We start from the raw sequence: 16,414 nt of genomic DNA, 5'->3' as shown, positions 1-16,414 counted from the left end.
CTGCGATTGGCCCCTGGGCTGACGGTGGCAACAGCGGTCATTGCGCATGCGCCGCTGGCTGTGGGGGAGCCGTTGGTGCTGTTAGCTCAGTTCCCGGGGGGGCAGGAAGACTCGGAGGCGCCGAGGTGAGGCGGGGGTGCGGGAAGGGGACTCATGGGGGGGGGAGATGTCAGCGGGGGGGTCCGTGCCGATAAATCGCTGGGGGGCAGGGTTTCTCCCTGTGCGCTTGTGCACCACGAGTGTGCAGCTCAGTTGGGGTCGCCCCTCCCCCAGTCCCTAGCACGCGCCCGAGGCGGGGCGGGGCCGGAAGCGCCGGTTTCCCAGGCAACCGAGCGCGCGGGGCTTGCAGGAGTCCGCCCGCGCCGCCGCCTGCCGCGGGGACCCAGCGGCTGTTCCGCCGCCAGGGGGCGGGCTCCGCAGCTGTGTCTGTCCCGTCCGCTCGTTCCCCGCCCGTGCGCCTGGCGTTCGGGGCAGGGGCAGGCCGGGAAACTGAGGCAGAGCGGTGACGTGGCTTGTCCGAGAGCACGAAGGGTTCTACTCGCACTTCCGGATCACGCCCCGCCCGGGCGCTGGGATGGGATTTTGGCATTTGGTGGCATTCGGGCCTTCTCAGCAGGTGTTCGGACCAGGCTATTAGCAAGGACGAGTTATCGTGATTCTCGTGCAGCTTTCTCTCAGTATTTACAAACCAAGCAACCCTTCCCCCAACCAATATTAAAAAGAAATCAGTGAGTGAAATTTCCTTGCTGAAAAAGTTGCAGAGATCTGTTAGATTCATCTCTTAGTATCAGAATTTTGAAGATTTTCTTGGTGGAGAGGATCTGGAGACATCTTGGGGGAGGGAGATTCCAAAATGCCTGAGAATCTAAATTGTATTGACATATTTAATGGCAGTAAATAAAAGAAAAATGCATTTATTTTAAAAAAACATCATAAGAACGGCTCTACTGGGTCAGACCAATGGTCCAGCTAGCCCAGTGTCCTGTCTGCTGACAGTGGGCAATACCAGATACCCCAGAGAGAGGGAACACAACAGGTAATTCTCACATGATCCCTCCTCTGTCACCCATTTCCAGATGCTGTATAAATGTTTCTCTTCTATCTCCTTATACACCAGTGTGTTATAGTATGTCCAACTATATCATTTTGTCTCCTGAATATCTTGGATAATGATTTAAAACTAGACAACTTTGAACTGTTACCAAAATATTAATTTGACTGCATATGGAAATTAGGTTAAAATGGTGAAAATCAATTTTTATGGTTACACCAAAATCTAATATCTATTATGTGAGTATCATAAAAAAGGATGTGGACGCATTGGAGGAGAGGGTCCAGCGGAGGGCAACCAAAATGATTAGAGGGCTGGAGGATATGACCTATGAGGAGAGACTGAGGGAGTTGGGTCTGTTTAGTCTGCAGAAGTGAAGGGTGAGGGGGGATTGGAGAGCAGCCTTCAACGTCCTGAAGGGAGGTTCCAAAGAGGATGGAAAAAGGCTGTTCTCAGTAGTGACAGATGGCAGAACAAGGAGCAGTGGTCTCAAGTTGTGGTGGGAGAGGTCCAGGTTGGATATTAGCAAAAACTATTTCACTAGGAGGGGGGTGAAGCACTGGGCTGGGTTACCTAGGGAAGTAGTGAAGTCTCCATCTGTAGAGGTGTTTAAGTCTCGGCTTGACAAAGCCCTGGCCGGGTTGATTTAGTTGGGATTGGTCCTGCCTAGGGAAGGGGGCTGGACTTGATGACCTTCTGAGGTCTCTTCCAGCTCTATGATACTATGATCCTTTCTATAGTGGGTGGCCCAGAACTGGACACAATCCTCCAGATGTGGCCTCACCAGAGCCGAATAAGGGGGAATAATCATTTCTCTGGATCTGCTGACAGTGCTTCTCCTAATGCACCCTAATATGTCATTAGGCTTCTTGGATACAAGGGCACACTGTTGACTCATATTCAGCTTCTCATCCACTGGAATCCCCAGGTCCTTTTCTGCAGAACTGCTACTTAGCCATTCAGTCCCCAGCCTGCAAAAATGCTTGGGATTCTTCCGTCCCAAGTGCAGGACTCTACACTTGTCCTTGTTGAACCTCATCAGATTTCTTTTGGCCCAATCCTCTAATCTGTCCATCAGCCGCTTTTCCGGAAAAACTGGCCAGTCTAGACACAGCCAAGGAGGAATGAGCAACAAGGGAGGACCCCTGATTCAGATGGAGAAGATTGGGCGATCAACTGATGGTCTTCTCCATCCGAATCAGGGGTCCTCCCTTGTTGCTCATTCCTCCTTGGCTGCGTCTAGACTGGCCAGTTTTTCCGGAAAATCAGCCGCTTTTCCAGAAAAACTTGCCAGTTGTCTACACTGGCCGCTTGAATGTCCGCAAAAGCACTGACTTCCTACTGTAAGAAATCAGTGCTTTTTGCAGAAATACTATGCTCCTCCCGTTCGGGCAAAAGTCACTTTCAGCAAAAGAAAAAAGAAGAAGAAGAAGAAAAAAAAGCCACTGAAGCAAATGAGCAAAAGAAGTGGTGGATTCTCCATCTCCTGATTTTTTTCAAATAAAAACTTGACAGCTTTCTTGAAAATGTGCTTTAGGGAAATAAAGTTTTGCCATTTGGAGATGGTTTTAAATATAATGGCTTGTGATACAGGCTGGACAAGAGAATGTGATCTAATGATCCCTCCTGATGCTGTGACTCTGTGTTCTTAGGATATCATCCTGTAAACATTTAACAAGTGTGTTTAGTTTTAAATATCTGAATGGTCCCTTTGACTTCACTTAATCTCTGTTCCGGAGAGGGATTATAAAGTCTTTGTTGGTTTAACCTGATGAGAGGACCTAGGCCTTTGCTAACAAATAAATGGAGGAAGACACAGTGGTCCCCAACCTTTTTGGGTGGTGTGTGCCGCGCGGGGCTGCCGGGCCGCCTGGGGGCGGGGCCGTGCATTCACCACGCTCCCGGGACGGGGGCCGCGCATGTGCTGGGTGCTTGGGGGCGGGACCTCACATGCACTGCACTCCTGGGGGCACCACTAAGCAGGCACACATAAATGCCCTGGTTGGTGCCATGGTGCTCACGGGCACACGTTGGAGACCACTGGACTAGGGGGTTTTAAACACAGAGCCTAAATTTAGACACCTACATCCGTATTCAGGCAGGTGAAAGTGGCTTCTTTATAATAAACACTGGGTGCTCCGAATTAAATCCCATTGTTTCAGGCGTATTAATGTTGAAACTCAAGCCAGATATTGAGAGAAATGAATATGGATTTGGGACCTAACTTGTGTGTGCTGTTTATGGAATATTGAGACGCAAGTTTTTGCCCACAATGGCAGAGTCTGGTATGTGATTCACCAGGGACAGTCTGAGGAGACTTGGGGTGCGGAAAGGATTCAAGCTTCTTTTGAAATGTCTTCAGTTGCCTGTCTTATCCTAACAGTCTGCACAACACCCATGTCTTTCTCCAGCTCAGCCTGTGGCCTGCAGAACCAGGGAAAGGAAATGGCTGTGGCGGAGCCGGTGACCTTCGAGGAAGTGGCCGTGTATTTCTCTGAGGAGGAATGGGCTCTGCTGGACCTGGGTCAGAAAGCCCTGTACTGGAACGTGATGCAGGAGAATTATGAGTCTGTGAGCTGGCTGGGTAAGGATTCCTGTGCCCTTGGGTATCAGAGGCTGGATGGGCTCGGAAGCAGCTGGGTTGGGTTTGGTTCAGGGGCCCCTATTGACCCTTGTCCCTTAATGTTAGGAGTCTCAGCCCTAATAAACCTGGCTCCTGTGTGAGAGACTGTCCCCTCCACGCCCTCTCCCTGGGGAAGCAGGTTCAGGGACATAACAATGGTGCTGCTCTTCCCACACCCAAGGTCTTCATGTGGTTCCCCACAATCTTGCCCACGTTGTGCCTTGGCCAGAGGTGTCAGTGGAAGGCCCCAGGCAGGAACGACAGGTACCATGGGTCTGGGTCTGGCTAGTGCCTGTGGGGTACCACTTGTGCCAGTGTGCCGAGCCCCTGGAAGGAGGGTGCAGTTCCTGGAGTCCTTTCCTGGCTGTGGCTGATCTATGTCATGCTGGTTCTTGTCCATGAGGGGGGCTGGGTTCTGGGGTTGAGGGAGGGTTGATGAGAGGCAGTTCATACTCTGCAAGTATTCTGTGAGGGGCAGCTCTGTAGGACGGTGTGGCCAACTCATTAAAGGCAAAGAGCCACAATAGTTGGGTATATAGCACCAAAGGGCCGAAGGAAAAAAGTTGTCGAGCAAAAAAAAAGGAAAGCCCCAGCCACATGTGGTCGAGCAAAAAAAGGAAAAAAAGAGGATGCTGCCCCTTTTAAAAAAACTTCAGTTGGCTTTTTGGCCACATCAGGCTCCTGTTGGCCGCACCATCTTGTTGGTTCCATTTTGCTCCACCGCACGGATGGGGAGCACAGGGAACAGGTGGCCAGGGGGCCGTTTTTAGGAGCGGCGTGAGCCACAGGCAAGGCTTTGCGAACCACAGTTTAAGAGGGGGAAGAGCCACATGCAGCTCATGAGCTGCAGGTTGGCCAGCCCTGCCGTAGGAGATGAACAGGAGGAAAGCTCTTCTTGCAATGCAGACTTAGGGCTGGGGTCCCTTTAAAAACTCTGGCTTTGTTCTCTTGGGGGTTCACTTGCCTCTTTGTGCAATTTTGATAATCACTTCATCCGTCTTGTCTTTTTAGAGTGAAATTTCTTTGGGCGGGACTTTTTCTTCCTCTGTGAATGTCTGGCTTTGAACCCAGGAGCCCTGTGTTTAATTTCCTGCCCTGCTACAGACTTCCTGTGTGATCTTGGTCAAGTCACTTATCATAGAATCATAGAGCTGGAAAAGACCTCAGAAGGTCGTCAAGTCCAGCCCCCTGCTCTAGACAGGACCAGTCCCAACTAAATCAACCCAGCCAGGGCTTTGTCAAGCCAAGACTTGAACACCTCTAGGGATGGAGACTCCACTACTTCCCTAGGTAACCCATTCCAGTGCTTCACCGCTCCTAGTGAAATAGTTTTTGCTAATATCCAACCTGGACCTCTCCCACCACAACTTGAGACCATTGCTCCTTGTTTTGCCATCCATCACTGCTGTGAACAGCCTTTCTCCCTCCTCTTTGGAAGCTCCCTTCAAGAAGTTGAAGGCTGCTATCAAATTCCCCCTCACTCTTTGCTTCTTCAGACTAAACAGACCCAACTCCCTTATCCGCTCCTCGTAGGTCATATGCTCCAGCCCACTAATCATTTTGGTTGCCCTCCGCTGGACCCTCTCCAATGCATCCACATCGTTTTTGTAGTGGGGGCCCCAGAACTGGACATAATATTCCAGATGTGGCCTCACCAGAGCCAAATAAAGGGGAATGATGACATCTCTGGATCTGCTGGCAATGCTCCTCTTAATGCAACCTAATATGCCATTAGCCTTCTTGGCTACAAGGGCACACTTTTGACTCATATCCAGCTTCTCATCCACTGTAACCCCCAGGTCCTTTTCTGCAGAACTACTACTTAGCTGGTTGGTCCCCAGCCTGTAACTATGCTTGGGATTCTTCCATCCCAAGTGCAGGACTCTGCACTTGTCCTTGTTGAACCTCATCAGATTTCTTGTGGCCCAATCCTCCAATTTGTCTAAGTCACTCTGGACCCTATCTCTGCCCTCAAGCGTATCTACCTCTCCCCCTAGCTTAGTGTTATCTGCAAACTTGCTGAGGGTGCAATCCATCCCCTCATCCAGGTCATTGATAAAGATATTGAACAAAACCGGTCCTACAACTGAACTTTGGGGCACTCCGCTAGAAACCGACCGCCATCCTGACATCGAGCCATTGATCACTACCCGCTGGGCCCGACCTTCTAGCCAGCTTTCTATCCATCTTAACCGTCCATTTATCCAATCCATATTCCCTTAACTTGCTGGCAAGAATATTGTGGGAGACTGTATCAAAAGCCTTGCTAAAGTCGAGGTATATCACATCCACTGACTTTCCCATGTCCACAGAGTCAGTTACCTCATCATAGAAGCTCATCAGATTGGTCAGGCACGACTTTCCCTTTGTGAATCCATGCTGACTATTCCTAATCACTTTCCTCTCTTCCAAGTGCCTCAAAATGGAATCCTTAAGGATCCCTTCCATGTTTTTTCCAGAAACCGAGGGAAGACTGAATGGCCTATAGTTCCCTGGATCATCCTTCTTCCCTTTTTTGAAGATGGGCACTACATTTGCCTTTTTCCAGTTATCTGGGATTTCTCCCGATCTCCATGACTTTTCAAAGATAATGGCCAAAGGCTCCTCAATGACATTTGCCAACTCCCTCAGTACCCTCGGATGCATTAAGTTCGAACCCATGGATTTGTGTACGTTTAGCTTTTCTAAATAGTTCCTAACCTGTTCTTTACCCATCAAGGGCTGTCAATCCATTCTTGCGTCACTTAGCGCATTAGTCCGGGAGCAGACCTTGTCCGTGAATACAGAGGCAAAGAAAGCATTGAGTACTTCAGCTTTCCCCACATCATCTGTTACTAGGTTACCTCCTTCATCCAGTAGGGGCCCCACATCCTCTCTGATCACCTTCTTGTTAACATGCCTGTAGAAACTTTTCTTGTTATCCTTCACATCCTTTGCCAGTCACAGTTCCACTTGTGCTTTCACCTTCCTCTCTCTGTCCAGTCCTATGTCTTTTCAACAGCTATTGCAGTATGTCCCTGTTTCGCAGGTCCAGGGAAGGATAAATACATTCAATAGGAGTGATGCTCTGCTCCATATAAGCACCCGATTGCACTGTGAGGTTGTAATTGACATCAGAGATCCTGGGTGATGCTGTGACTGATAATCTTTGTTTCCTGTTGCAGCTTCAGTGCTGTATTAATTGCTGCTAGCTCCACAGAGAGTAGTTACAGTTGCTCTGGATGACTTTTTCCAGAGCTCTGATGGTAGCTGCATTGGCAGAACGTTCAATTAGCCCATGCAGCACAGCTCACCATTGTTGCTAAAGAAAGACACAGACTCCGTTCATGCCCAGGTTTATTGGCAAAGTGGCAGGGTACTAGTGTCCCAGTTTCCTGGGCATAGGAACAGTGAAATATGTCCCACCCCGACAATGGTACCAGCTCAGAAGGGAGCACAGGTCACTGCAAGTTGCTGCTGAGACACAAACCCCATGTACTGTCTTTTAAACACTGCCATCTGTCCTGCTCTGTCCCTGAGCTTTGTCTTCCTGCCCTGCTCTGTGCAGGTGGGGTACATGAGCAGGGGAAGGGAGAGAGTATGTGTGTGCATCAGACAGATTATGTGAGCTGGCTGCTCAGACATCTCACACACAAAGCACTGCCTCTGGAAGCAAGGCAGACTGTGATAGTACAGACTGAAGCAGCTTGGAGTTCTTCTGAGCCAGGCTGTCGTCCCCCCTCTGTTGTGCTTTGTGGAGTCAGGGTACAGGGGCAGATGTCACTCTGATATGAGTACTGCCCCTGCCCTCGCTCTGCATAGTTAGCCAGAGCGGTTGCAGGATGGTGTAAGGTGGGAGAGGGGCACTTGAGCACATGCTGCCAGCTGTGTGTACTCTGCTGATCAGCTGGGGGCCCATGTGAATCTCTGCTGCATAACCGCATGTATGCTCCAGTGTTGTCTTCAAGTTGTCATTGTCATGTCAAAGTTGAGTCTCAAGTCACTACAGTTCAAGTCTCAAGTCTTAATTTAAAAAATGTCCAGTCACTTTTGTATAAGCCATCAATATCGGCATTTGTGGACAGTTTTTTCACCAAGCCGATTTAACAAAATTAGCAAGTCTCAAGTCGAGTCTCAAGTCACAAACAATGAACCCAAGTCGAGTCTCAAGTCAAGTCACCTAGGCGACTTAAGTCGGACTTGAGTTCAAGTCGTGGGACTCGAGTCAACAACTCTGGTGTGCGCCGCTTACAAGGAGCACAGGCAGAGCGAAGCTCATTGTTCTAAGCCAGCCTTTTTAAGCACAAGATCACTTTTTGAATTTAAGTGCAATCCAGGATCTACCTCAAACCCAAACACCCTTGCCTCGCCTCCTTCGTGCCCCTTCTTCAAGGCCCTTCCCCTGCTCACTCCATCCTTCCTCCTTTTCACCAGGCAGTTCTAAAGCAAACCCCCCAGCACTGTGAGCTAAAAAGCGCAAAGACCATATGAAGTTTAGTGTCACATGAGCTGGTCACACACCCTTGCCTGCTCTGATGAGCCATGGCAGGCATTACCCACCATCTGGCTGGAAAGTCCATGGGAAAGTCCATTTGGTTGGGATGAGATTTCCATGACTTGTAGTTTTGTTGATGGACCATCAATCTGAACGTTCCACTCAGTGTGCTGGCTGGATTGGATGGATACTACCTTGTGGGTGTTTCCACAGCAGCAACCATCTTTGAAATACAGGTGCATGGTCCATATTTGTAACTTGAGGCACAAAAATGATGTCCACGTACAGACAGGATAATCATAGTCACCACATCAAAGCATTCTCATTGACACCGCACACAACCCACTTTGCACAAGGTTTGTTGCATCTGTGTAACAGTGGTAGCACAATGATCCACATGATCATATTTTAATCCTATAATGTCATAGAGGGATCTTCCCAGCACTAGAAGGTCCAAGAAGGGGTCTGGCTGAAGGTGTGCAGAATGTGCCCACAAGATGCAAAAATGCAAATGACAGATTCTGTGCAGCCGTGGGAACAACAAATAGGAGGCCAGGCTGGCTACAAGAGGAAGATTGGGAAACCACACAAAGAGGCTGCTGCTGCTAGGGGAGTAGAACTGAGGTAGCAGAGGTGGAGCTCAGCTGCAGCAACAACCGCACACCTTGAAAAAGCAGCACATCCCAATGCCACCATGGCCAGCAGCGATTGTGGGCAGCTGGCTGGGCCCACGGAGTCACAGGCAGTCAGGGCCAGGGGTCTGGAGCATAGGCATCATTTGAAACAGCCCCCCCAAGATTCATTTAGCTGCTCAGAGAACTTCCCCTGCCTCCTGGTTCAAGTAGAACATCTGAGCCAGTGAGCAGAAGGAGCTGGGCCCCTCAGGCAGGAGCATTGTGCACAGAGCCCTTGGGGAGCTAGAATTCTGCTGGGTCCTTTCTCTCCAAGTCCTAGTGACCCAGCATGTGGCAGCTGCAATCTGAGCCCTGCCTGTGGGCCCTGTTGTCAGATTTGCCAGTCCTCAGTAGAGCTGAGGGAATGAGCTGGGCCATTGCCAAGGCAGAGGGGATGCACCTTTACTGCAGGTGAGTGCGTCCTGGGATCTTGAAACCTCTCTGGGTGGGTGACTCAGATCCTGGGTTTGGAAGCAATAATGGCATAGACCTTAATGAACAAGATCGGCACTTGTTTAATTGCACCCCGAGCGGGATTTCCAGTCTCCAAAGCTCATGTGATCTCCTGGCTGGTGCAAGGGAAGGAGCTGTGCAGGAATTTCCAGGATTCTGAGGAAGGGAGATGATCAGAGACTACCACACGTGTGAGCAATCTACTAAACTCCCTCAGAAACCAATTTCTGTCCCTTCAAAGCACTTGAGCATTTTCATCAAGTTTAACTGACCCTTCAGCCTGTCTTCAACTCCAGTCAAAGGGTGGGATGGAAGGCTGTGTTATCTCCTTGGGAAAGGGTTATGAGAAAGGAGGATGAAGTCAGCTCATGAATATTTAACTGTTTCAGCCATTATTTCGGTGTGTTCCCCCTTTCCTATTCCCCTTTCAGAGTTTTCCTTTCAGCTCAGCACAGAGAATGACTCCTGTCTGAATTCTTTATCCCAGCAGGTGATGGGATGATGAGTGCGAACAATGAGAAGAGTCTTCATCAGGAAGGACTTCATCAGCAAGTGGTTTTGCATGGAATGTTATTGGAAAGATCTGAAGAGCATGTTTCCCCGAGAGCAGAGCAGGGAGAGACTGGTGTGAGTCAGCATACCCCAGAAAGGCAGCAGGGAAACCATGCAGTGGAGACACAGGGTAAATCAAGTCAGAGGAGCAGAGGGGTGAAAAGAAACACAGAAACTGCTCAGCAGAAAATCCCCCATCAGCTGGAATCCTCCACTTGCAGTGACTGTGCAACTCTTATCGAACATCAAGGAACCCACACACGAGATAAGCCTTTCAAATGCTCTAACTGTGGGAAAAGCTTCAGTAGGAGCTCACATCTTATTAGTCATGAGAGAATCCACACAGGAGAGAAACCCTTCCACTGCTCTGACTGTGGGAAGAGCTTCAGGGAGAGGTGTCACCTGGTTAAACATAGGACAGTCCACACAGGGGAGAAACCCTTCAGTTGCTCTGAGTGCGGGAAAACCTTCAGTCAGATGTCAGACCTTGTTAGACATAGGAGAATCCACACAGGGGAGAAACCCTTCAACTGCTCAGATTGCGGGAAAAGCTTCAGTGAGAGCTCTGATGTTATCAAACATAAGAGAATCCACACAGGAGAGAAACCCTTCAGCTGCTCTGTCTGTGGGAAAAGCTTCAGTGACAGCTCGCACCTTGTTACACATAGGAGAATCCACACAGGGGAGAAACCTTTTTATTGTGCTGACTGTGGGAGACGCTTCAGTAGGAACTCACATCTTGTCAGACATCAGAAAAGCCACACAGAAGAGAACCGTTTCAACTGCTCTGACTGTGGGAAAAGTTTTAGGAGGAGCTCACTCCTTTTTGGACATAGGAAAATCCACACAGGAGGGAAACCCTTTTACTGTTCTGACTGTGGGAAAAGCTTCAGTACAAGCTCAGACCTTGTTAGACACAGGAGAATCCACACAGGAGAGAAACCCTTCAACTGTTCTGACTGTGGGAAAAGCTTCAGAGAGAGGTCAGGCCTTGTTAAACATAGGAGAATCCACACAGGGGAGAAACCTTATAACTGCTCAAACTGTGGTAAAAGCTTCAGTCAGCGCTCAAATCTTGTTACACATAGGAAAATCCACACCGGGGAGAAACCCTTTGATTATTCTGACTGAGGGGAAAGTTTCAGTCAGTGCTCAGGTCTTAACAATCATCATACGGTCCACACAGAAGAATCATAGAATCATGGTATCAAATCATAGTACACTAGAATTAGAAGGGGCCTCGAGGTCATTGCGTCCAATCCCCTGCCCTCGTGGCAGGTCCAAGCACCATCTGTTATCCCTGATAGATGTCTATGTAACTTGCTTTTAGATACCTCCAATGATGGAGATTCCACAACCTCCCTCAGCAATTTATTCCAATGTTTAATCACCATGACAGTTGGGAAGTTTTTCCCAATTTCAAACTTAAACCTCCCAGGCTGCCATTTAAGCCCTTTGCTTCTTCTCCGATCATCAGAGGTCAGGGACAACAATTTTTTCCCCCTTCTCCTTCTAACATCCTTTTAGGTATTTGAAAATTGCTATCATGTCCCCTTTCAGTCTTCTCTTTTACAAACTAAATCATCCCAATTCTTTGTCTTCCCTCATGGGTAATGTCGTCTTTACCTTTAATCATTTTTGTTGTTCTTCTCTGGACCCTCTCTAATTTCTCCACATCTTTCTTGAAATCTGGTCCCCAGAACTGGACACATTACTCCAGTTGAGGCCTACTCAGTGCAGAGTTGAGCAGAAGAATTACTTCTCGTGTCTTGTTCACAACATGGTTGTTAAAGCAGCTGTATAAATTCTCAGACTGCAGGATAAGGTTCATTCAGAGCTCAGACCTTGTTAGACCTAGGAGAATCCACACAGGAGAGAAATCCTATAACCTTTGAGATGCATGACCATATGGCCATGCAATAGACTATTAAGTGCCATGCAAGCAATTAGGGCTGTGGTGAGGAGTGATGCCTGTACCCACTGGTCTGAACAGCGGCTTAGACTTGCAATGGGCTGACAGACAATTGTCTATCCCATGGCCCCAGCCCCAGAGCTGCCATGGCAGGGAGAGGTGCCTCTTTTTCCCCCACTCCTCACAGCAGCATCTGAGTGGGGGAAAGAAAGCTGGTGGGAGTCTTCTGTCCTCAGTGTATCCCTTTGGTGGCTTGTCCCTCAAACTCCACCATACGTTGGCCTCCTCCCAGAGATCAAACCCCTAGCTGTAGCCTTCACCCCTCCATAGTTCAAACTTCAGTCTCAGCCCTGAGCCCTTCATTCCTGGCCCTACCTCAGCACTAGTCCTCACACACCTGCTTCCCAACTCTTTGCCCCAGCCTTGCACCTCCTTCCCACAATTCAAGCCCCCTGTGCCCTCCTGCTTTTACATGAATTATGTTCTATGCATGAATATGGAGATGTCACACATCTCCCTCCATATTGGTGCCTCTAACAAAATTCATTCTGCAATTGAATGGGAAAGATTATATGGAACAGTGTGTATAACTGCTCTGACTGTGAGAAAAGCTTCAGTGAGAGGTCAGACCTTATTAGATATAGGAGTATCTGCACAGGAGAGAAACCCTTCAGCTGCTCTGACTCTGGGAAAAGCTTCAGTGAATGCTCATACCTTATTGCACATCAGAAGTTCACTGAAGACAGAATCGCTATAACTGCTCAGACTGGGTAAAGGTTCAATGGAACTGAAACCTCCTTGAACATCTGTTGGAAGAGAAAGGTAAAAGCTGTAGTTCAAACAGAGAGAGCTTTAGTCAGTGCCAGTGTGCCTTATAAGCTTCACAGGTGATTAATCAGCCTTGCCCAGTGAGCTCTTTGCATGGAGCCATGAGCCTCTGACTGGGTGGGGCTGATTAATCACCAGTGAAGAAGTGCTGCCATGCAGCTTACAGGGAACACTGGTCAGTGCTCACACATTTTGTCACATTGGAGAACCCAAAGATGAGACAGACCCTTTTGTAATATAACAGGGAGTCTGGGGGCACTGCTGAGAGGATCAAATCAGGGTGAATTGCTTAAGACAAAACTACTTATAGCCCAAGTTTGGGGGTCCTCTGCTATAAAGCGCCCCAAACCAGTGACAGAGAACACTTCTTGCTGGCCACTATGGCAAATAAAAGACACACAAGCAATCCCTTTAGGTACATCAGCTCCTGCTGTTTCACAACCAGTACCACACCTTGCACAGAGAAGAGGTTATGAAAACCAGTCTCACCAAATCTGAACAGGTTCTCTTGATACCAACGAGCCAGACACAAATGCAGGTCAATTTATACCTTAGATCTTACGCAAAAGAGCACACTGCCAGTCTTTTAGACGATACAATTGAAAAGCTTAATAATAACAGAGAGGACATTTTGAGGTAAAATTGTTAAAGGAAACTAATTAAATACACCAATTACAATGTGCCTGGTGCAAACTTGAAGCAGAGATGGAATAAACTACTATTTTACACAAGTCCTTTTGGGCTCAATTCATAGCAAAGATGCTCCTGAAGTGGTGGAATGAAGACAGGAATGAAAACAAAGAGGGAGAAACCTCTAAAGCCATCTTTATATTCCATGTGGAGGAATTCTGTTGTTCTCACTGGGTGAGGTTCTGGAACGGCCTTCCAAGGGAAGTAGTGGGGGCAAAAGATCTATTTGGCTTCAAGATTAAACTAGATGGCTACATCTACACTGGCACCCTTTTCCGGAAATGCTTAGAACAGTTTTCCGGAAAAGCGTCCGTGGCCAATGTAGAAGCGCTTTTCTGGAAAAAAGCCCTGATCGTCATTTTCGCGATCGGGGCTTTTTTGTGGAAAAGACTACTGTGCTGTCTACACTGGCCCTTTTCCGGAACAGTTTTTCTGGAAAAGGTCTTTTGCCTGAACGGGAGCAGCATAGTTTTTCCGGAAAAACACTGACAATTTTACAGTAGATCGTCATTGCTTTTCCGGAAAAGCAAGCGGCCAGTGTAGACAGCTGGCAAGTTATTCCGGAAAAGCAGCTGCTTTTCCGGAATAAGTGGTCCAGTGTAGGCACAGCCGATGGGTTCATGAAGGGGATGGTTTGATGAGATAACATGATCTTGGTAACTAATTGACCATTATCAGTGGTAAATAGGTCAATGAAGGGATGATAGGAGTTACTATAGAGAACTTTCTGGGTGTCTGGCTGGTGAGTCTTGCCCACATGCTCAGGGTTTAGCTGATCGCCATATTTGGGGTTAGGAAGGAATTTTCCTCCAGGGTAGATTGGCAGAGGCCCTGGAGGTTTTTTGCCTTCCTCTGTAGCATGGGGTACAGATCACAGCTGAAGGATTCTCTGCATCTTGGGGTCTTCAAACTATTTGAAGGCTTCAATGTCTGAGATGTAGGTAAGAGGATTATTCTAGGAGAGGTGGGTGAGATTCTGTGGCCTGCACTGTGCAGGGGGTCAGACTAGATGATCATCTATGTGCAGGCCAGTGAGTGTGGGGGCGGCGGAGCCACTGCCTGTCCCCATTACCACCGCTTGCAACACATCCTGGGGGACACAGTGGCCAATCCCCTGCTGGCCCAGGTGGACACATCGGTGGACACCCCAGTGGTCTGGCCCAGGGAACCGGAGGAAGAGGAGGGCGACCGGTACGCTGAGGAGGAGGCGTCAGAGGATAGCAGCCAGACCCCACCACCCCGGCCCAGCAGCAGTCAGGATGTGTCCTGGTGTGTCCTGGGCATCCTCAGAAGCTGGTGAGGGATCGTTTGGTGAGTGCAGTGGCTACCATTCACAAGTGTGCTGGGGACATGGGGAGCCACAGGGTGGGGGAGAGGGAGCAGCACATGGCACAGCCTGGCCACATGCTGTGCAGAGGCATGCAGCACGAGCAACCTCATGCAGCTAGGGTTGCCAGGTGTCCATTTTTGAACCGGACAGTCCAGTATTTGAGCTTTCTGTTCGGGAAACAAATTGAGAAAATATAAATGAGAAAATACAAATGTCCGGTATTTTCTAACAAAGATGTAATGTAGATTGTGATGTAATGTCAAGTGTGTCTGTTATTCTTGTTGAAACCATCTGGCAACCCTACAAGCAGCCAGACCAAGTGGCACACAGAAGCGGCAGCTAGCCCCAGCACACGCCTGGGCCCTCAGGGATTCTGCACAACCAGACCTTGGGGGAGGGAGGCGTTTCTGGACAGGAGTAGGCCAGCCCCAAGGTTGCAGGCCTGACCCCACACAACCTAAAGGGTGCTGAACGCAGCACACATCCATGGCCACCTCTGGGACACTAGCTTCCCCCGGGGAAGGCACAACAGGCCCCCCCAAGCACATGCAGCCCCCCCCGGGGGCTCCTGGGCCACCTTGGAACTCCCCCCTCCCGCTGCCCCAAGGGAATTCCTGCTTGCCAGCCACACCTGTCCCCGGGCATCGTGGCCTGTGAGGTGCTAGGAGGAGGGCACGGGGCGCCCGGAACACCATGGGGCAGGGCTCACTGACCATGTTGCTCTCCTCTGCTTCTGCAGTGGGACCCCCTGCCAGAGAGGGACCTTCCAGCCCCATCCTGCCGGCACCAAGGATCCAGGGCCCGTTGCAGTGCTCCCGGGACTGCCACCACCTGCTCCGCCGCCACGTCTGCATGATCGAGCGCATTGAGTACGCGCTCACAGAAGATCCGCGCAGATGCAGAGTGGCGGGAGCAGGTGTGGGGCCAGTACCTGGAGCACTTTGACCGTGTGTGCACTATCCTGGGTATGATCACAGAGCAAATGGGCCCTGTGCAGCAGCCCAATGATGCCAGGCCCCCCTCTGCCACCCCCAGCTCTCCCCCCGCCTTGCCCATGCCCCCTCCTGAGGTCTCCCACCCTCGGCACCTCCTGGTGCAGCCTGCCCCAAAGGGGCACCGACACCCGCGCACCCATGGAGGAGGGAGAAGCCTCCCTTCCCACCCATGAGGCCTTCCCACTTCAGACCCCCCTCCTCCTTGCTCCCAGTTCAGACCCCCCCTCCTCCCTACAGTCCACCCCCTTCCCTTAAGAAAAGGCACTTTTATTTACAAACTCAGTGCATGCTATTTATTGGGAAGTGAGGGAAGAGTGGCGAGAAGGGGTGGTGATGGGAGTGGGAGGTGGACGCATGGAGAGAGCTCTGCGCTTGGAGGCATAGGCGCAGCTACTGTGGGGCCTGGTCCAGCATCACCCGGAGGGCTTCCCGGACCTGCACCCCGTCGTGGTTCACCTGTCAGGTGGCAGCCGTCTGGGGCTGCTGGTAGGCCTGGCCCTCACCAGCCATCCACCCCAGGAGGAAGGCCTGCCTTTTCCCCTCAATAATGTTATGCAGCACACAGCACACTGCGATGACCTCCGGGACATGATGCACCCCCATGTCCAGGTGGGTCAGGAGTCACCTGAAGTGTGCCTTCAGACTCTGGAAGGTGCACTCCACGGGGTTGTGGGCCCGGTCCAGGTGGGCATTGAAGGTGGCCTGGCTGTGGTCCAGTCAGCCCGTGTATGGCTGCATGAGCCAGGTCATCAAGGGGTAGGCCGCATCCACCACCATGCAGACCGGCATCCTGAAGTCCTGCTGGGGGAAAGAGGTGCCCACCTCCAGCCTG

The 16,414-nt window shown here is 50.1% G+C and overlaps 1 protein-coding gene across 1 annotated transcript; it reads left to right on the top strand.

Annotated features, from left to right (window-relative positions):
* Positions 1-33: 33 nt before the first annotated feature.
* LOC102460682 (uncharacterized) lies at positions 34-15,320 on the top strand. Its single transcript, XM_075906115.1, has 3 exons — positions 34-125; positions 3,463-3,635; positions 9,763-15,320. Exons 2-3 carry the CDS (start codon positions 3,497-3,499, stop codon positions 10,956-10,958), a joined length of 1,335 nt encoding a protein of 444 aa, XP_075762230.1. The 5' UTR covers positions 34-125; positions 3,463-3,496; the 3' UTR covers positions 10,959-15,320.
* Positions 15,321-16,414: the final 1,094 nt, after the last annotated feature.

This window comes from Pelodiscus sinensis, chromosome 23, assembly GCF_049634645.1.
Source record: "Pelodiscus sinensis isolate JC-2024 chromosome 23, ASM4963464v1, whole genome shotgun sequence".
Classification (NCBI taxonomy): domain Eukaryota; kingdom Metazoa; phylum Chordata; order Testudines; family Trionychidae; genus Pelodiscus; species Pelodiscus sinensis.
Note: the sequence above shows the minus strand (reverse complement) of the source record. Positions and strands in the feature narration are given on the sequence as shown.

Excerpts from the sequence above, each read along its gene's own strand:
- LOC102460682 (XM_075906115.1), top strand. The coding sequence starts at position 3,497 with ATGGCTGTGGCGGAGCCGGTGACCTTCGAGGAAGTGGCCGTGTATTTC. Across the intron at positions 3,636-9,762 it reads TGAGTCTGTGAGCTGGCTGG|CAGGTGATGGGATGATGAGT; the intron begins GTAAGGATTCCT and ends TCTTTATCCCAG.